Genomic DNA, 22,744 nt, shown 5'->3' on the forward strand with positions numbered 1-22,744 from the left:
CAAAACACACTCGTCTCGCCTATCAAATTGTAAAATGCTTGGGAATTCTCTAAAAAAACAATGCAACCTTCAAAGAGGTAATAAAAAATAATACAAGAGAAGTCGGTCTCAAAACAAACGAGAAAACATGGTGGAATAAGAAGTGAAACAAGAAATTAAAGAAAAGAACTATCGTGGAAAACATACTCTCGAACAAAATCCAACGCGGACAATGAAAAGTCGGATAGTTTAATTGGTAAAATAACCGCCCAGCAAGGGAAAGACGTAGGTTCCATACTACTTCTACTGTACACTTTTTTCCCTTATGAAAAGGTCCTGGATGAAATTCTACGGGGGATGCGTTACTTCTAATCTCTAATTTTGGAATTTGTACTTTTGTAACATTACGTAATCTACTTATATTGAAACATGTATAATATAAAATTTTACCTACTGTAAAAATACGTAGTTATCTGATTAAATTTTTTTTGTACTGTGATATTAACTTAATTTCGTAATTTATTTAGAGATTTTTATGGTTTGAAATTACAGTTTGTATAAAACATATTTATTTCGGGACTTCTAGATTGTTTCCAAAAAATTTAAGATTCAGAATGTAGAAAAAGATGTGATTCCCGAGAAGAAAAGCGAAACTTTCACATTTTTTTATAAATTTTAAATTTGCTTCATTCAAAATTTTGCTATAGAAGAATTTCAAATATTACCATTATTTATATGCAGTGCATTTGACAGACTCAGTTTTCTGCACGATTTTTATTTTTTATTTTATTGAATTACGTTCCCCTACAGGCCGGAGGCCCAATTACAGGGGAACGGGGGACATATACAATACCCAGAGCAGGGCGGTAATCGAACCCACGACCCAAGGTGTAGTGGGCAAGCACGATGCTACCAAACCTACCCAGGACCTCAAAAAAAATTATAAAACTTATCTTCTTGACAACAATGGTAATAATAATTAGTAAAAATAAACCACATAAAAGATTGGGTTTAAATTGTTTATTAGAAAATTATCTTTAAAAATGCTATGAAGCATTTTTTTGTAGAATTGCGAATACAAGAGATATCTCTCCCTAAGTATTTTTATTTCCTAGTTGTTAATAAAAGTTATAGATAATTGTATTATTTACAAGGATGTACTTTAAACATTTTTGTCAAGCTTGCGGTAACGGGGATAAAACAAAAAACCAATTGCACCTTCATTTTCAAACCCAGTTTTGCAATCACGGCCGACCCCTCTGCGAAACCCAATAAAAAAACGTTGTCTACTCAAAATGCACCGTTGCCCATTTTTACGCGGGTTGACTGAACTATAAATCAAAACTGTTACAGTTTTGTTTTTATTTTATCAATAGCCCTACAAAAGAAAAAAACAACTATTTAGAGAACTGTTTATTTTAGAATAAACATGGTTAATTGTATTTCTTAAAAATGTTATTTTGTTCTTATTTTTTCACATGACTGGATATGATCAAGTAATATCTCATGAGAAAAAAAATCTTATATCTTTCTTGGCATATGGAACTTGTCATTCCATAAAATGTAAAAATGATGAGTACATCTAGGTACCCACATTTTTTTTTTTTGAATGACAGTACGACACTGTTCAAAATAATTTACAAAATTGAAAAATTAAAGCAAGATTTTAAAAATAAATAGATATAAATATTTCCGAACTTCATGTATAGATGTTGTTGTTAATATGACATTATTTTAAACAAACTGGGAACGAAGTGGGCTGATTGTTAATTATTGTTACATTTCATAAACACATACGTTAGAAAAAATATCTTGCTCTATCAAAGTGTTAAAAATTGAAGCATCCCTCACTGGTATTTAGAATATACTTTAAATTAATATCTGCTGTTTCTATCTGAATACTTTCCAGACATTTTACTTATCGAGTATCTGTCGCTATATCTGTCATCAGCATATTTTTCTTCTGTTTTGTAGTGAATTTCCGGAGAGCCGATTGTTTTCTGCCAATGGTGAGTCCAATAAAGATTTTCTGGGTTTACATCTTTCGGGGATTTCACGTCCTTACAAATAACAACGCAGTATATAAGACTGCCAATTAACGTAAGGAAACCGAAAATAAGAAAAACGATACCAAGTACCCTAAAACATACCAATAAGTTTAATATCAACTTTTCTTTAAAAAATACCACGTTATCTTACCATACATAAACAGGTTCAAAAAATTGTATTACGATGACAAATCCGAGAGTAACCAAAATTATTCCTAGATTTAATAATAGCATAAGACAACACATTCCTTTGATGTTTGGACAAAAAGGGTTTGGTGCTGCCATAGCTTCCATCTTAGCGCCTGCTTTCCTGGAAGTACGTGTTTTCACGGTACTCGTTAAAGAAGGCGCTGCTCCACTTCGATACGAGTAGTGACTTGGTGCTGGTGCTCGGGAACTACGACTACAAAAATATGAAATATATAACATTGTTCAAAACAGCATTTATATATGTTTATTAAACAAAGTAATTTTTTTTTTGTTTGCTATTTTGTGTATCAAAGGTTATACGTATCGTCCAGCCACAGATATCAGTATTAAAACAATCAACGATTGGTAAATAATTTTCAATTTTTTTAACCTGAATGATTCTAATTGTATAACGTTTCGAAGATACGTTTTCTCTTTCTCTTTCCTTGGCTGTGAAAACAAAACAACCTGGACTTGCAGCAAAGAGGAAACGAATATTGACATGCATATTTAAGGAGTGGCACTGTAAATAAAAAGTGAATCTACTTGTAAGTAAACATTAGAATGGTGTGCTACGCAAGTCACCAAGAAAGGGTTTTAATAAAAGAAAAACCAAAATATTAAATTCATGCGGAGAATGGGCGTAAAGTTATATTTTATTTGTGCTGAAAACTACTTTTATCGAGACCTGTTGTAATTAAATGCTGTTATAATTTACATGAATTTAAATAACTTACTTTCCTGTTTAAAAAACAAATTAACGGAATGAAAGTAAAAGTTTACGTAAGCGTAGGACGTAACATAATGTGGGATGTTCAGTGCATGTTATTTTTATACTATTTTAACATTAACAAACTACAAAAATAGTAAATGGGCTAATATACATATATCCTAGGATAAAGACCTGGGATAATCTTTACTGATACATCCATTGTGCCATTCAATTTGATGAGGAATACCTACTATTTACAAAACTATTAATGTTATCGTACGAGTATAATTACAAACAGAACTAAAAGCATATGATTCATTACGCAGAGTACAATGTCTTATTGTTGTGAATACAAGCATTTTTTACCTTGAGTTAAAAATAAAGTTAAGGTACATGCATTTCAGACAAGTACAGTCCAAAGAATTAATTTTGTTAATAATATTACTATTTGAGTTATTTAGTTTTTGAAATGTCTTACCTAATTTCTGACGGTGCCTTATAAGCCCCACTTGTAACATAAATATCTGATCCATTATCGTATCCACTTCCTCGACTTAGGACAGAAGCAGCCCGAGGTGGATGAGTAGTAACACCACCATGATATTTACTGCGACCATTTCTTTCATTTACTATGGTGTATGGCTGTCAAACATAACAAATATATGTTTAAACAAAACTGAGGTAACTTATAACTTCATTAATATGGCATGTACTATAATACTATAAAATCTATAGCTGATTTTAATACGGTAGTTTATTAATTATCTTGATTATAAAAACTTGAAACTTCGTAATAGACACGAAACGGGATGATCTTTATTAATTATTAAATTTTACAACAATCGCTATTATCACCATCGAGATTTTTTTATGAAAATGTAGGTATTTGTATTAGATATTTTATTACCGAGATTTCTATCCTGGCAGCAACTATTTTTTAGTCGATAACGTTAACAAATACATTATGAGTGCAGCACGTTTTCCAATATTCTGTATACATGCTTGTTAAATTTTTAGAATTATGATTAAAATTAAATGATGAACTAGATGAAAATATGAGAAGTTGTATTCCGATAACTTTTCCTGTCAAAACAATTTATTTTCGACTATATAACAATTTTGAAATTAGATACTTACCACTGAAGTATATTCAGAAAGTGTTCTTTCTGAAGGTGCTCTTTGGCTTTCTTCTCCATCTGAGTAAGTTATCTCTCTGGAATGGATAGGCGTTGGTGACACACTATGTCTTGGAGATGCGATATAATGATTTTTATGTATTACTTTAACCATTTTCCTGTTAACTACAACAAAATTCACATTAAACTGATACAATATTTTTGTTTTCTCTGGTTATAACGTCACGTAGAAGAGAGTGACTCACGAGGTTCGAAAAGATCCGGCCACGCTCAATGTTAGAACATAAAGTTAGTTTGCGCACTGTAAATATTTCTTGGGTCTGCCTGCCTTTACAAAACCCAAATTAAACTATAGCATCAAACGATTAGAGCTAAATCTGATCGTGTAAGTACAGAGACACTGATAAAGAAATTAGTCCAAGTTGACCATGCACGAAAAGCCGTTTCTCTTAGTTTAAAATAATTTTTCTTAAACGTCACGTTGACAAATGTAATTTGCAATGTTATTAAACGAAATTAAAGCTTTTTTGTTAGAATCTTACTTCAGAAATGGGACAAAATTGGAAAACGGTGTTTTTGATTAATTTTTTTTGTGTTTTAAAAATAGGTGTCATAATTCTAATTTTAAACTGTCAATTTGACATTTAATAAACAAATTTAAATTACTACAAACGGCTTGTCGTACATAGCCAACTTTGACTAATTTTTTTTCGATCTCGCGGTATGTCTATAGTTTGAAACTTTTAGAAAAGTGTAAGAGAATTTGTTGTTATTTCCTGTGTTATACCCCCATTAATTTTATATATGACTCAATAGGTAAGTAGTGTTTTAGTGAATATAGTTACCTAAGCTAAGTTTCTGCAACATTTTTAGCCAACACAAAAATATGTGACTTGCTATTAGAAAAAAGTTTGGCACTGTTAGCAGGTAAGTTTAGGTATCTTTGCTTGCTTGCTAGCTTAAATTTTTACAAAATCTAAACGTCAAAAATTAGGAATGAACCATGAAAATATAAAACTCAAAATATTAGAGTTTTTATTCTGAACTTTATTATACTTTATTATACAGAACATTATTTCCTCCGTGCGCCACTATGTACTAACTTTCCAATAATAATTTGTGGCGTCTACCTTCGCTGCTTTTGCAGTTGTTTATATAAGCTGTTTTGCAAAACTTTGACTAACTGTTAATTTTTTTATTGTAGAAATTCTATTTATTTCCGAAATATTATAAGGTTTTTATTTTGTATATTATTTGTATTAAATTTTGGCACTTGAAACGTACCCCCAGATCTCAAGATAGAGTAATTCAATATTTTTAGACAGCTCCATCAGATTTCACTAATTATAATAATATATATAATTAGGATGGTAATTTTAGATTCATCGTTTCTAAGAATAATATGAAATAAACCGAATCATACTTAAATCTTTTGGAACCTGAGATTTACATTTTATGAGCACGTGAAACCTTTTTTTTAACAATCCTCATACGATAAATTCAGAAAGGAACCGGGTTATTAGGTTAAAGGTGTCCGGTTGCATATTTCAACTGAAATTCACTCAATAGTGTTTCGAAATGACGTCATAAATTTTTAGAGGGGATGAATAAATAAATTATAATAAGTTAATGCTCTAAATCTTTATTACGCGCCTACGACGTATACATTTCAAACACTTTCAACACATTACGTTAGCGGAAGTACACATAAGAACTTTGTAGATTACTTTCAAACAGCTAGAATTCAAATCAGTTAAACAGGGAAGATCCATTGTGATGAAAAAAAGTCATAAGATCCCCGTGCTACGTACTTACATACTTAAATTTTAAAATAAGGTACAAAGACTTCGTATAATGTATTTCTGATTGATTATAATATTAAATTGTTTGCGGGAGACTACTGACTTTGTTATTAGTGATCTCAAAGAGGAAATAAAATTTTTCGAATTGCAAATTAACGTATACCAAAATAACATAACAGGGATTTGTAAGAATGTCTTAAAATAATGGTTGAAAAAATATATTTAACAATTTATTTTATATTTTACTTAGAAATGTAATGTCACCGTTGTGTTTCGTTGCCCATATTTTTATGGTTTAAAAATCAGTGATACCAAATATAAAACGCACATCAAAGCCAACTTCGAATCAAAATGATTTCTGTCACACTATAAATATTTGCTGCTTACAGTTGAAATAACCAGCTGCATCAACTAAAAACCCATATAGATAAAATTAAATTAATAAGCAGTTTTAGTACAGTGGGAATAACGTTCTGGAATAATACTCTCTGACAATAATGAAAACAAATTTTATTTAACAACCAATATTATAAATAAGTAGTTTTGATTTGAAATTAAAACTTGTAATTTGTTAAACAACGGAAAAGTAAGTAACAAAGTATTTATTATTCTGTCACTATTTGCACTATTCCTGCCACGCAAAGATTTAAACTATAAGAAATATTAATTTACACAGTCGTGTTAAATGTAGAATGTAATTTTGAAACTATCTTCTTTCATTATATATTTTATATTAAAAACTAGTTATACAGAGTGTGAAATCCTGCGTATCGTTCAAACTTAAAAAATGCAGAAGTAACGATCTTTAAGATTTTCTAAAAATATTGTCATATGTTGCGCATACGTATTTTTTCTTTTTTTTTTTTAATATAGTATTACTTTTATGTGTATTTTAAGCTGTATTTACGTATTCTATATTTAATTTGTGGAAAGGAATGGCTAAACAGCAAACTATTAAGTTTTGATAAATCAGCATGATTTAGCTGAGCTATACATTTTTATAAGTTTGCTACCAACTCATTGTTACTTTAACTCAATATTGTTTAAATATAAGATTATTAGTAATTATAACTTTTTTTCAGGTAACAATCCGAACAATGTTTGTAAAATACGTGAGAGTATTACTGATGGTGAGCTACTTTTTACCCTACAGTGAGGCTAAGTGTGATTTTACATGGGGATATAACGTGCCATTCGTTGCAGAAATAGGTCGTTATGAGTATTCAGATTTAAGAGTATGCACTTGTTTTTATAATACTTTTTCATATACACGCGAAGCAAATGTTTCGCCTAAAGATCTCGATCATTTTTATGATCATGATGTTACCAGTATTTTTGAAGAGGATCCTGTATTGTTTTCACAACAACTTTGCGATGTGATGTTTATTGAAGCGTTATTTTTAAATGTAATTAAAACAAACTTTTTTTCTAAAATGAGTCATATACGATATATTTCATTAAATAACTCCAATTTGCAAATTATACGACCTGGAGGGTTTAATGCTTTGTCAGAATTACGCGAACTGCACTTACCAAGTAATCACTTGGCAAACATAACAGAAGGTGTGTTTAACTCTTTAATACAGCTAAAAGTGTTAAATTTAGATCGAAATAGAATACATTTCATTAACGAGTATGCTTTTGTGGGTTTAGGTCAATTAATAATTTTATCTTTAAATTATAATAATATTTCAGTTTTGCATAGAGGGCTATTTAAGTCTCTTTGGAAGCTTCAATTTTTAGATATCTCTAATAATCCGTTCAAAATTATAGATCACGTGGAACTTTCTTTACTTCAAATTAATTTGCGATATATTGGTTTTGACAAAATTTCGCAAGAGGTAACAAAGTTGCAATTAATGAATCACACAGGAGAAAATGTAAGCATAACGTTAGAAGCATCTGTACTTAAATCTTTGGACCTAAGTAACAACAGCTTACTTTATTTAAATAATTCTATTTTTAGTCGTGCTGTAAACTTAACGTTTTTGAATTTAAGCTTTAACTTGCTCCAAGAACTGGAATACGATGTTTTTGTCAATCTAAAGAATTTAAACAATTTAGATTTACATCATAACCGAATAGACACTCTACAAAATGGAATTTTTAATGAACTGACATCATTGATGTATCTCAATTTATCCCAAAATCAAGTAAAAAGTATACAGTATGGATGTTTTGAAGTTTTACCAAGATTACAGCGTTTGGATTTATCCTTTAATATGATTGATGATTTCAATTTCTTTCATTCATCGAAATACGATGACATGCAGCTCTATTTAGATAACAACAAACTTACAGATCTGAATACTGAAGCTTTGGACAAATTATCACTTGTCTCTCTGGACAATAATTTATGGGATTGTGCCAAACTCCTAAAAATTGTTCTTTATATGGAAAATTTGAATATTATGATACTGCCCGGAACAACAAAAAACAACGAAAATATACATCAAATTGCTTGTAAACATGAAAATCAAAATTTAAATTTAACTGATTCTTTTCAGAATTTCAAAGAATTTTTGCCAACAATAGATAATATTTTAGAAAATTCAAAGTTTTTAAACTTTTTTAGAAAGGATTTTGAAAAAAGCTTATTCTATAAATATTTCACATATTTAAATAATTCGTTACTAAATAACTACATTACACATAAAATCTCATTAAATATATCGATTTGTCCTAACAGCACAAACGATTTTGGCTTTGTTAATACCGTTCATGCTCTTAAAGCTGATAACAACGTAGACAATAATAATAATAATATCGTAGTAATTTTGTATTTTGTAACATTTGCTTTGTACGTAATTGTTTGTTTGTTAACTTTGCTTCTCTTTGTAACCATTAAGAAAAATAGCGTATCAAGATATAATATTTCTCATTCTGAAAATCGCACTCTGTATTAAAATGTTGTAGTTTTTTTGTAGTTTACCTCTATAGTATATGTTTAACTCTTGATTAAGGCAGTTGTATTTTGATAGATAGTAGTCTTATTGTTAATTACTAATTTTAGGTTCTTACCTTTAACATTTTTGTAGAAATAATGTATTAATAAATTATGTAATACTTAGTTAGAAATTGTTTGTAGGTTATTTCACTCATATCTAACATAATTTGGATGATCCGCTACTTTTGAGGCATTGTTTCATAAGTTTTAATTTATTTTGAATAATGAAGTGGACATTCCAATTAGTACCTGTTACTAACGCATTGAAAAAATTGTTCAAAGTATTTAATATTTAAAACAAAAAAAATTCTTCTTTTCAGTACTATTTGAGTCTAGAAAAAAAGGTTACCCTACTTCAAGTTTTTACGGTGTAATGTGTATTTTTGAAATACATTACAGAGTTAGTAGATCTTTAACAAAATAACACCGATAAATATGACATTTGACGTATTCGTAACTAACTAAATTCATTATCAAAACAAGGCGATACTTGATTTAGATGGAAAAATATTTATAATCACTATAAGTGCCTACGCAACATTACCAAAAATCTTGTGTGTCTTGTCCGCGAGACTGTCAGTTTTTTTGTTCTGACATTTTTCTTCTTGACTGCTTTATTTTGGATTAGCGTCTATTTAAGTTTTACCTCCGAAGTTCAGATCACCTAAATGATCAAAACAACTTCAAGAGGAGACCATTGGATTCACATTTAACTCTAGTTAACAATGAAGATTTAACACATTTATTAGAAAGTTACAAAAAATTAACAGGGATCTATGTTATTGAACTACATTTGGCAATTGTATTATTGATATTACGACACGAGCTTTTCGCACATTTGACATATGGATTTACATTTGACAGTTTAGCTATAGGTCAAATTTTTTTGAAATATTCAACCTCTGAAAAATATATGACAAATTAATCGCAAAATAAATGTGTTCCTAAAAAACACAAAATTTAAAATAATGTTAATGAATAAATTGGAATATAGATATGTATATTAGTAGGTACGCTATGAAAAAAAGAATATATCGATTTTATTTTAATATAAATTAAATTGATAAAGACTGTAGAACCTACTACAGGTGAAAACTGCACCTACAAATATTTCTAGTTCACATATATATTATCACTTGACGTGCTTCTAATGAGAGTCATTGTTTTATTTTTGGGTAATATTTTAGTGGTCGATCTGATGTTATATGTGTGGGTCTTTATTCTTTTTTATGTATCAAGCTGAAATGCATATTATTTTACAACAAATTCTAAACATACTTTTCATTTAATGACCTCTTTAAGACGGTGCATATTCTAAAATTTATTCAGTCGTTCGGTATACACAGCAAGTACATGAACAGAAATATTTATTTAAGTAAAGTTGTGTGAAATTATGATGTCTATGACATAACCATAAAATGAAATGATGGTTACAAAAATGAGATTTTTTACATATTGCGTAATAAATTAAATATTCATGAAAATTATTTCATCATGCAGTGATTCGCATACTAGGCGAAATACTTATCTATAAATTCACCGATGGAATTATATCTTTTAAACAAATGTACTTTTTTGACTATTCTTAATAATAATTAGAAACACATACAATTAATACAGTTTTAAAAAACTGGAAACTTAAAGTGTAAAAAGGTTGATGGAATCGACTAGAGAAGCTAACATTTATTTGTTTTGTAGTCCTAAAGTAATTTCAAAGTAACCTTAAGTAACCTAAAATTCCTTACAATTTATTCAAGGTGCAGCGTACAAAGAATTTTAATTTCATTATTCACTTGCTGAGTAACGCTCTTAATGAATGAAAAATATCTATAAGTCTGCAAAATCTAAAACACAAATCTAGAATAAATTAACCTTGAAATGGTATATAGTACTGGTAAATGTACCTAGTGGAATAGTTTATGCGTTTGAAGATTACGGTTAGCAAAAACTGTATTAAAATAAAAACAAATATATTGTTTTCGAACATTTTCAAGCACCACAAAAAACTAAAACAACAAAAAAAAGACGACCACAAGTTTTATTGTACAACCATATACCTACAGGCGAAATGGACTGTCTAAGAAAACTAACCCGGAGCAGCATTCAAAAAACTTTTATCTTATATTTTGTTCGAAAAAATTAAAGGAAAAGTTATTTGCAATCTAATGATATCGCATTCGATGTTAAAACGTAATGAAATAGGAAAATGATTATTTGTTAGATATTAGACATTTAGCCCTAATCAGTCTATTGTAATAATTTAAAGGCGTACAGTTAATGGATTCAAATAAACATAAGGTAAGTATCAAAAGTTGTTTCGTAATTTTGGCCTTAACATATTCTGGATGCCATCGATTATGTACCCTATTCATCTGCCAAATTCAGGTAAGTTGAAAGTTTAGAAAATTTTCTTCCATAACGGAGAAAATTCTGTATAGTGTTTTGCAAAATCATAATTTCAAAATTTGTTTCAATGTGCTAAGAATGACCCTTAGATTTTTTCGTGAACAAAAATTAATTGTTACGTGCTGTACTATACTATACTGTACTGTACGATGTATGTGTACTATAACATTTGAGGTATATTTAGTAAAATATTTATATCAATATAAAACCTTGTAAGATCGAAAAAATAGGTCATGAAATTTATTTTTAAAATATGTGACCAGCATCAGTCATCACTAGTGACTTTTTTCGAGCATATCGTACTTGTTACAATTATTATTTATTCCTTCCGGAACGTAAGTTAGGAAAGTAATTAAGTATAAGGTTCATCTGGCGAACTTAACGTTTTCTTGACATTTTATGACAATTAGAGCATGAAAAAATATATCTCCCATTTTCGTTTGTCGGTCACCTCTGATGTACTGGAGATGGTATTAGACACAGACTATCTGATACTTATTGTGACAATTTATATGTATTTTAGGAATATCGTGTAGGTGGTAAAAAGCTAACCAAAATTTGTCTGATCATCCACACCAACAATTTGATTAGGTCATCTTGCTTAGTAAATGTTATTTAAATTTTATAAAATAATATACTTTTATACTTATAGTTTATTAATCCACCTTGAGTTTTTATCCTAGACGTGCATATTTGTGAAAAAATGATCTAAACTGTATAACCACATTTTACAATTTAATTTAGAAACTACAAGCCCGAATGCTCTAAAATTTTGCAAATGTTTTAAGGTTATCGTAAGCATGCCAAATTGTTAATCAAGATCTATCTATTGATCCTCCGGAAAAACTTGATGACATCACCTCAAAATTTTGTTGCATAAATCCTACCTAAAATGTGCAAAATACAATCTATACTTGTGGTTTATCAGTGAATACTGTTATTATTGCGCGTTTCTTCTTCAGTTCTCTGTGCTCGGTTTGAGAGTTACCAACACAATTATTTTAAAAATAAATTGCATGGCCTACTAGAGAAGCTTTTTTTTCCATCATATGGTATTACACTGCATCTCTCCATTGATATGTGTCTTTGCTAAAGAAGTGATAACGTCATTATGAAATTTTGGCATGAAAAAACCCATGTCTTTATCTGCAGTTTAATAGCCTAATCATACATTTATTTTAACTTATAGGGGTTATCATAACAAAATAATTTTATAATTTATCTAAGAAACTGGATTTCTTTTAATGTATTTCAGGGGCGTAGGAAAAAATAGCTTAGACCAACTTTTTTAATATAATAAATAAAAAAAATATATGTTTTAACAGTTTTAAAGAAGTATCTGGCTCATTAGTTCATATATTGAATAATTTAAATTCGAGCAGAGAAAACTTACTAGTGGTTAGTGCACAATACAACAGGTTTAGCGATCTTAATAATTCTAAAATACACCTACATTTTGACAATAATCTGTTCAGTTTACTTGTTTAATAATATCATCAACACAAACGACTCACAAAAAGAAACTTTTTGTTCATATTCTAGGGGCTACGAAATTACCCAATCGTCAAATATAGCCTATTGTTATGCGCTCGTAGGTTACGGAAGTGTTGTAGTAGTTACACTGTTTTCTCTGTAAATGTCATAATATCAACAGGGTTAGAATGTATGGTGTACTGCTTAACACTTTGCGAAAAGTCCTGGGTTTGGTCTTCAACATCTTCATTTTTTTTAAATATTATTTCATAAAGAAGGTGCACCTATCCATCTAATTTCTTCGAAATTGTTAGACAGGTTAAGGGTGAGTGTATTATATTATAACTGTTAAAATAAATGTGTTTATCCTTACCAAAAATTACTTCAAAAGTTCAAAAGCTTGTCAAAATCTTGGGCCTAGAAGGCTCAAAAGGTGTTACATAATTCGGCACTGCTACGGTTTATTGATTCGCCAGACGAACCTTTGCGGTTGCAAATGGTCTTTTTAGTTCAATAATTTGAAAAGCATTCTGCCTACTCAGCAAAATAATTTTAAGAAATCCAACTTTCCACTTATGTATCATATGTTATCTAATGCTGATTGGACCTCTGTATATTTAGCAACAGATGTCGAAAACGCCTGAAATGCTTTCTACAGTATACTTGATGAAATTATTGCAACAACAACTCCAAAGTTTCGCAGATATTCGTCCCAAAAAGCGGCTTATCCCGTTTGGTACAGTAGTGAAGTTAGACATTGCCTGAAATTAAAGTTTATTGCTCATAAAAATTACAAAGACTGTCCTTCCGAGCATCATTACGAAATATTTAAACAATACCGTACAATGAGCAAGAATCTTATTGAGCAATCTTACAAAAATTATGTATTAGAGGTAGAAAATTCTGTCAGTACTAATCCTAAAAAATTTTGGTCTATTCTGCAGAACAAAAAAAACAAGACTAGAATACCAAGTGAACTAAGCTACAAGAATGTTAAAGTATCAACTCCTACCACAATAGTTGATGCTTTTTGTGATTACTTTTGTAGTACATTTATTAATTCAAACATTAGTTGTAAACATACGCAGATGATACAAAATGTATCAAACGATTATGTTAATGTAAAGTATATAAGTGAGGAGGAAATACTAAATACTTTAAAAAGGACTAAAAATAACTTAACAGCAGGTCCAGATGAAATTCCAAATTTTCTTTTAAAAGATTGTGCTGCAATATTTGCAAAACCATTGCATTCCATATTTAATCTAATTATAAAAACATCTCATTTTCCCTCTGTTTGGAAACAAGCTTGTATTACACCTGTATTTAAGAAGGATAATCCAGCCAAGATTGAAAACTATCGTCCAATAGCATTACTATGCAATTTCTCAAAAGTTTTTGAATCAACCATTTATAAACAAATATATTCTACACTGAAACATTCAATATCACCATATCAACACGGTTTTGTAGAAAAACGATCCACCATTACCAACTTAGCCTACTTTACGCAATATGTCTCTGAAGCTATAGATGGAAAAAGTCAAGTTGATGTGATATTTACGGATTTCACTAAAGCATTTGATACAATAGATCATTTCATATTATTACATAAACTAAAATTAATTGGCTTTTCTGAATCACTAATACTTTTGTTAAAATCTTATCTTCGCGGAAGAATAAATTGTGTCAGATATAGAAATTATACCTCTCAAACTTTTACCCCTAATTCAGGCGTACCACAAGGCTCCAACTTAGGTCCGCTTCTTTTTCTATTGTTTATAAATGACTTACCAAATGAGATCTTCAGTGAAAAGTTATTATTCGCAGATGACTTTAAAATATTCCACAGGATAGACAGTCTAAATGATTGTCTACTACTACAAAACAATTTACGTAATTTATATAAATGGTGCACCCTAAATTGTCTAGCTTTAAACTTAGATAAATGCAAAGTTATGTCATTTTCAAATAAGAAAAAATTTATTGAATTTTCATACAATATAAATGGCACTAACTTGACACGAACTACTGAGTTTAAAGACTTAGGTATTTTGTTTGATGAAAAACTCACTTTTGTCAATCACGTGAATGACATTGTCAGAAAAGCATTTGTAAACTATGGCTTTATATACAGAAATTGTAGAGATTTTACGAACGTGAAATCCCTTATTACTTTATATTGTAGTCTTGTAAGGTCAAAATTAGAGTACGGTAGTCTTATTTGGTTCCCTATTTATGAGACTCATAGTTGGCATATCGAGTCTGTTCAAAGAAAATTTTTAAAATTCGTAAGTTTTCTCCTTGACGGTAGATATCCTGAAAGAGGCTGTGACCATCATATGTTACTAAGAAGATTTAATGTGAATTTATTATCAACTAGAAGAATTATTTTAAGCCTTCACTTTTTATACAAACTAGTTAATAACATCATTGATAGCTCTCTGCTTTTATCAAAATTAAACTTTGCGGTACCTAGACATAATTCCCGCCAACATATTACATTTTACCCCAAAATAGGCCGAACAAATGTATCAAACAATTCACCGGTAAGTGTTATGTGTGAGCATTTTAATCAAATAGCTAATGAATGTGATCTTTATTTTACACCATTTAAAGAGATTTCTGATTATGTTATTAAGTATTTAGAATAAGCCTAATTTTTAGTATTATTATTGTCTTTAATTTCACGCCGTTTGCCTTAATCTTAAGTATTGTATATTTTCCTGTAATTGGGTGTAACCTGTAGGGAAATAAACTATTATTATTATTATTATTATTATTATTATTAAAAAAAGATTGAAAATAGTCAATATAGATCTATATTTTGTTATATTTAAACCCACCACTGACCCGGAATTGACCGTAATATCTAATATAAATATTATTCTTTATATTGTGTCTCTTGTATTTTTAATCATCAAATTTATGAAATTTACAGATAGATACTGTACTTGTATTTTAAAAATCATAAACTTTCTAATTCTGCTGCAGTGAAATTTCATATACCTAAATCAAGAAACTGTAGGAAGTTGTTATGCGTAAAATAATGCTGGATACTTGTTGGGAATGGCCTTTGACATTTTCATAATTATGTCTTTATTTCAGGTTCTTAAATAAATATCATAAATAATGTAAAATTAATTCAGGTCTTTAAATTGTCAGTTCGGTTAGGCAATTTATATAGACGAAAATTACAATATTATATATTTTTGTGTGAGGTACATATGCATATAGTTATTTCGATTAATTTTTGGAAAGATCAGTTTTGCTTTTGATTTTAACCTACATAATTTCAAAGTTGTTAGACTTTCACGTATTTATCACAAATGAAGGTTAAATCTATCAATAATTTTAATGTAGAACATTCTGCCATAAATTTCATAAATGCAGTAACATGCATGTTGCCGTTTTTGAATTTTTTATTTTAACAGTGATTTACAATACAGTAAGTAATTTGTTCTTAATTTATTTGTTATATATTCACGTAATAGTCTAATAGTTTCATTTAATTGTTAAAATATATACAGTTGTATATCCGTATGCCTAAATCGCTTTGCCTAACGTTAAATATTATTAATTTTTGATGTGTTAAATACAATACAAAGGAACCTATTTCGTTTAATAAACAATAAGAATAAGTCACACAGAAGTTGTTATCCATACTAATTATTTTCATCCTTGTACTTACTGAATATAGCCGCGTATTATTTGTGTAGGTGATAACATGTTATGTTTGGTGTTTAGAATAAACATATGTATATTCACACATGTAACCTAAGATCACCTGCTAATATATGCTCATTGTAACAAAAGTTTACCTTGTATAATTATTTAAGATTTTGAAGTAAGGGAACACTTTTGTTAATGACAGGAGAAATAATTGATAATAATTGATAAGTATATAATTTTTTCAAGGATAACTATGTTCATATGTCTAAAATTTAGTGCAGCAGGACTAAAAGAAAAAGAAATAAAATAAGACGACAAATTTTATTCATTTCAATGCTTACAAAAATTACTAACAAAAAATGCTTTAAGTTAAAAAACCCTTTTATTAAGTTCTTGGTTTTAGTGTTTAAATTTTATACTTTTCATTTAGTAGCTATCTGAATTTTTAATCGTGAGTCTTTCATGATGAAGAAAATCAAAATCATCTTTTACAACTGCGTGCTTTATCTGCTAATGAAAAATATCAGCAGATGTTTGTATAAGAACGAACATAATGAACCTACCTATTATTAATCCGTGACAGATGGGGAGTAAGTGGAATGTGCGAAGCACAAAAATGAAACTTTTTACCAATTATCCACTTACATATGACGTTTACATCTTTTATAAAATGACTGTATGTATATTAAAAACACTGTATCGTCCATGTTCTTGTTATAGTTTTCACTGTCACTTTTAAATTATACACAGCTCCAAAAAAGTACATGCATAACAAGAACACCTTTTACGTGTCTCTGACAAAGTAAACTTGGATGGCGTTTCTGAGGTTAAACAGTAGATCGTGTGGGGAAAGCGGTACATTACGTCATCCTGAAGGCTGTCAAGTGAATCTTAACTAGTTTGTATTTTAGCAGATGGTACAGTGAGAAATCTATTGTTTTTTGTTAAAAATGTTATTGTTCGTAAGCTACTGATTTAAAAAATCTTCTATGTGCACTTTTTGTAGTGCAATCAGATAATGTTGTTCTAGTTTACGGTCTTAACAATGCGAAGAGAATTTAACGCTGCGTTGCGAAAGAAACACTGTTACCTACTTGAGCAAGATTCTTTTTTCTGCACTTTTTTAAATTTGCATATAAATACAATGTTTATTATTTTTATTAACCTAGTTGCTGAATAATTGTGTGACAAATAAAAAAAAAAATAATGAATTTATTGCAACTAAAGCATACCTATCATTTTGTAGTCAGGAATTATTAAATATGCATGGAATGCAATAATTAATTAAAACTTTACATAGGTTCATGAAAGATAAAAAAAATATCTGAGTTGACATACACAGTTTCAAAATAAGACGAATTATTTTCAATAAATTAATTTTACTAACATAATTTTTCTAAACACTTCAAAATTTTATGACCATGGAGGAAAGAATATATTCGTTCGTTCATGATTAAAACAAATTAATCTTCATTAATATTGCTACTATATGCAAGATTTACATAAAGTATTTAATAAGTATCGAGTTTGGCTTACGATTATTTTATATTTCACATCAACATGTTGTGCAATAGGTTTATGTGATATTTTGGTATCATTCTAAAACTACTCCTATCTAAAATATATTGATTTATATCGTTATGAATCTGAGTCATTATAAAGACTAAATTACATTATATGATTGTTTGATGAATCAGTTAAACACAATAAAAATGATGCAGTGTTAGTTTCGCGGTAAAATCAAATTTATGGGCGGTTTTGTGCATGCGCCGGTAAACGGTACTCCTTGAAGTACCACTCCTGTTGATTATCCTTTTATACTTTGCTTGGTATGGGCAAAACTAATTTGCAAATTTTTGCCCTTTCAGGAAGAAATAATTTTGAAAACTGAGAAAATGAGCAAAATAATATGTAAAGTGGTAATAAAAAGTCTATAAAGCTTGATAGTAATTTTGTTGAAGAAAGTACTGAAGACTTAATATAACAAGTAAGTTTAGAAATTGTCGAGAAATGAAAAAGATAATTCTAGACATAATAAGAAGTTTTTTTGTATTTTCCAACGTAGATTTAGCTTTGACTTGAAAGATATTACATACAGTATAATGGTGAAATTTAAATAGGTATGTGTTGCAAAGTAAGAAAGTAGGTAAACAACATTTTCTCGAAATTTTGGGAATACAGGACTGTTATTATTAGGTAGTATAACACTAGACTTATCTAAACTAATGTATGTGTCCTTCTAAAATATTGATGACATCATCGCAAAATTTTATTAGAAAAACAAACTTTGTAAAATACGAATAGCATTGTTCTCCACCTGTAGTTCAACATTTTACACATATTTTTATTTTAACTATTGCTAAAAAAAAATCACAAAATCGAATTTTGTGTATAAAAAATTGGATTTGTTTCATTGTGCGTCAGGGACCACGGACCAGGGAAATTCTGTTTAATATTGTGTGATTTTTTTTAGAGTTTTTTAAAGTCACTTACTTTTATAGATCATTTTAATCTCCACCCTTCTTACTTCCCCCGTTATGTGAAGGCTAACAGATTTAAAGTTCCATACTTTATGTTGTATTTATTCTCCGGGCGCATAGTAGAGAATTACGGTATTAGTCCATTTGGCAAATGGTTAATTTCATGTTTTTCTTGACGTTGCATAGCACCTTAAAATATCAAAAAGTAGGTCGCCTGTATTCGTCTGTTTGTTGTGCATTGGCAGTTTTATTATACAGATAATCTTAAAAAAACTACTGGATCATATTGTTAAGAAATTTTACATTTGAATTTAAATTTTTTAAGAACATCCTGTAAATATGTTGCAAAACGTTAAACAGAACTTCTGTGATTATTTTCACAAAAAATTTGACGACATTATATTACAATAATTCTTTTTAAAATGTGCATAATGTAATATGATTCTGTAAAGTAGATTAAAATTTTTAAATGTACTTTACAGTAAATAATTTATTAAAACTTAAAAAAGTTAGAAAAGTTGTTATGGTGAAAATAAGTGGAAATTTTTCTGTAAGGTTAATGACTTAAAATTAAAACAAATTACTAAAACAAGAATATAATATAATTCCCAAGGTGTCTTACTCACGAAGTATTATGTGTTGCAGATATCTAATGGTTATATTTTTCATACATATGCAATAATAAAATGCCTTTTTTAAACATTGGACAAATACTGCCCCCTTTTAACTCTTCTGGGAAGACTCCCTCCTCAAAAGGTTGGTTAATTAATAATGATCGTGGTTTGGCTAATACATGCGCTACTTTACTCAACAACGAGTAATATGGTACACCTTCACTACCTGCTGAGTTTTTTTTACATACAGACCTTATGATATCAATGATATCATACATCTGATCATCATTAACCGGCATTAAAAACATAATTCTTACTTACACTTAACGGAATATTCTTAACCGGTTTAGCAATATTAACCGAGGATAAATTTATCAGATCTTCAACTGTTTTGAAAAAGAAGTTATTAAAAACATTTGCAGTACTTACAGGATCCTTCAGTTTTATGCCGTCAATATCCTTAAGGTTTTTGCTACATGTTTTAATTTTACTTATGTTAGTTTCCTCATGTAAAATTTTCCATGCAAGATATGATTTATTTGGAGCATTTATGAGTCTACTGCCATTAAAATTTCGTTTTGCTAGATTAATTGCAACATTATAATTTTGCTTTCGTAGTTCGAATTGTTCCCGAGCAACAATATTGCCCGTTTCTTTCCAACGTTTATCAAGATCCCTGAGTTTATGGCTTCCTCATAAAGTTCAGGGGTCATCCATAATTTTGAACATATGCTTTTTGTTACTAGCTTACGCTTAACAGGATAGATATAATTGAAAATATCTAGAAATGATGTGTTATAAAACAAAGTAAAATTGTTGGAAAACTTACCCATTAGCCCATTACTATGGTAAGTACTCTAGTTTATTGAGAGTAACATATCAGTGAAAATTTTTAAATTAACTTGGGAAAATTCACGCTTATAGACATAGTCATTGCTTTTGGTATATTGTGCATTTATGTACGAAACTATTTGGGCAGGATCCTCTGAGATAAATGTGTATACGACCGCAGTGTCTAAATTTTCATTCATATTCAAGAATATTGTAACGTTGAACGGGTGTTTAAAAATCGGCGTGGGTTAAACTCAACAATTTATTCCTTAATGACTTGGATTTATACGACTAATTACAGAGCGATTATGTACAAAATAATTCTGGCGCAATATTCACTGGGTTTTCTCGACGCTCGTTGGACTCGACTTGTTAACTGCTCGCGACGGTGGTTTCCATTTAAACAGCACGCGGTCCTTCTCGAAACCCTATGTCACCGCTTCTAGACTTTTATGCTCGAACACCCGTCGAGACATCCGCTGCCAGGTTCTTCTCCGCACGCCGTCACTGACAATGAGTCATCGTCGCCGTATATACTAGAACCCATAGGCGTCGTACCGGGGCGGCGTATGGGTTGATTTCGTAACAATATATTTGCTGTTTCCTTTTACTCTTGTATATTCAAAAATAGACTGCTTTAAGCCAAAACTATTTATAATATTGCGAACTTCTTCATAGTGTCTTTTCTTTTCCTTGAAATAAAAATTAAAATCACCACAACACACAAGTGGATCTTTGTAATTTTCAAAATTATGCATTACAAAAGTCTGGACATAAATTCGTCAGGATCACCATTTAGAAATCTGTAAAGACAAATAACAAGAATTTTAAATTTCGATAACAGGAGATTATAAGACATGAATGGCGAATACAGGGACATATATTTGATAATATTATTCTGCGTGAGGAGATCAGTAATTTACGAATTTTAATATCCTTAGTACTGATTGCAAAGTATGACGGTATGAAACATTCTTAAACGACGGCTTGATCCTTATTTGGATTATCTCCGTTCATGCTAATTTTATCGGTCATTTTGGTTCCAACAAAGTGCTATAATTACACCTTGCTCCAAATCTGAATCTGGCGCTGGCGAAGTGCAGCGAAAAGCCTTACTCGCTTGTCTCACAAAAAGAAGGTATGGTTATTAGTCGGTAAAGAAATAAAGATATTAATAAGTAATAACAGTTTGTTGTTTTCAAGGCTAAGAAGAAAAATTCGTAAATTAAATTGATCTAAATGGCATACTTCGGTGGTCCCGAAAAAGGCAAAAAGGGTTCTACTTTGAAGCATGGTACAAGAAAACATGTCTTTTTTAATTTTTTATGTGATACAAAGTGAAATTTAATTGTCAATAGTCTAAGAAGGAGATAACTTCAGATTCTTGGAGGCGGTCAACAGACAAATAAACAAATTCTCCAAAACTTTAAACAATTGCTTCCATGATTTCTTCCGAATATACAGATGGAGATAAATGGGAACACAGTATTTGGCCAGCAAAGTTCGATATAGAATATAGATAAAGTATTGCTAATAACAAGGGCTTTAAGAAATTGATAAAATAAAAAGTTCACATATAAGCATAAAAGCATTTTATTACGAAACTTAAATATCAACAATACTACAAATGTTTTTATTCTTTACTTAGTCTTTTTTCTTTTAATATATTGTTTTGTCAACAACACTCATGCTGTCGAAGATGTATTTTAAATATCTGAATTTATACGGTTCCTCTTTTTTAACACTGGTCATAAAGACTTTGGCTCGTGTTAATGAGTTTTCTAGCAGGTATTTTGAAGTAAAATTTTGTAAAACATTAGACTAGTATTTTATAAATCAATTTCAGTTAATTTTATCGCACTGAACAAAATAATTATGGAATTATAACAAACTTTAGTTTACTCCATGCAAATAAAAACTAGGTAAAACTGCATATTTGGTCGCGCGATCCTGGACTGAATGAATTTATTTTTGTTGTAATTTCGTAATTAGTTTGTTCTGTGTAATAAAATGAACTCAGATTGTTTTATGAAATACTTGTCAAATTTCACTTGAAAGTCCCTGCTAGAAAATTCATTAATACGACCCAAAGTATTTGGGATATAAATTCCTATGGCCAACGTTGAAAATAGGCACCGTCTAATATGAGCTTGCTGATTTTAGTTTAAAGATAATATACTAACATAGTTACTTAATACGATTATTGATTATCGTTCTACTAAAAATAATTAAAAATTGAGATCATTAATTTCTATAAAAATATATACATATTGTCTATATGTAGATACATACCTATATACTAATACAGAATCATTGGTATTTGCTAAGTATAACATTCTACAAAATATGTCACTTTTTCTGTCAGTCATATAAAATACATCTTGGTTAATTTTCTTAAGAGTAAACTTTTAATAATAAATAAAATATATGTATACGCTTACATTTAAATTACAAA

The 22,744-nt window shown here is 29.5% G+C and overlaps 1 protein-coding gene across 2 annotated transcripts; it reads right to left on the reverse strand.

Annotated features, from left to right (window-relative positions):
* Positions 1-984: 984 nt before the first annotated feature.
* Positions 985-17,222, reverse strand: LOC135134842 (uncharacterized). Of its 2 annotated transcripts, none has more exons than XM_064063692.1 (5): positions 16,928-17,222; positions 4,066-4,229; positions 3,407-3,570; positions 2,179-2,430; positions 985-2,118 (listed from the first exon to the last, which is right to left on the reverse strand). In XM_064063692.1, exons 2-5 carry the CDS (start codon positions 4,216-4,218, stop codon positions 1,854-1,856), a joined length of 834 nt encoding a protein of 277 aa, XP_063919762.1. In that variant the 5' UTR covers positions 4,219-4,229; positions 16,928-17,222; the 3' UTR covers positions 985-1,853. The 2 variants fall into 2 exon arrangements, with proteins under 2 accessions (XP_063919762.1, XP_063919763.1); XM_064063693.1 differs by lacking the exon at positions 16,928-17,222 and adding an exon at positions 13,066-13,192.
* Positions 17,223-22,744: the final 5,522 nt, after the last annotated feature.

The sequence above is a fragment of the Zophobas morio genome, unplaced genomic scaffold (genome assembly GCF_036711695.1).
Source record: "Zophobas morio isolate AGI-343-1 ecotype UQ-CSIRO unplaced genomic scaffold, CSIRO_AGI_Zmor_V1 ptg000024l, whole genome shotgun sequence".
Taxonomy (NCBI): Eukaryota; Metazoa; Arthropoda; class Insecta; order Coleoptera; family Tenebrionidae; genus Zophobas; species Zophobas morio.

Coding starts and splice junctions, on each gene's coding strand:
- LOC135134842 (XM_064063692.1), bottom strand. CDS start 4,218: ATGGTTAAAGTAATACATAAAAATCATTATATCGCATCTCCAAGACAT. Junction 2,431..3,406: donor AAGGCACCGTCAGAAATTAG/GTAAGACATTTC, acceptor ATATTTTTGTAG/TCGTAGTTCCCGAGCACCAG. Junction 2,119..2,178: donor TTTGAACCTGTTTATGTATG/GTAAGATAACGT, acceptor GGTATGTTTTAG/GGTACTTGGTATCGTTTTTC.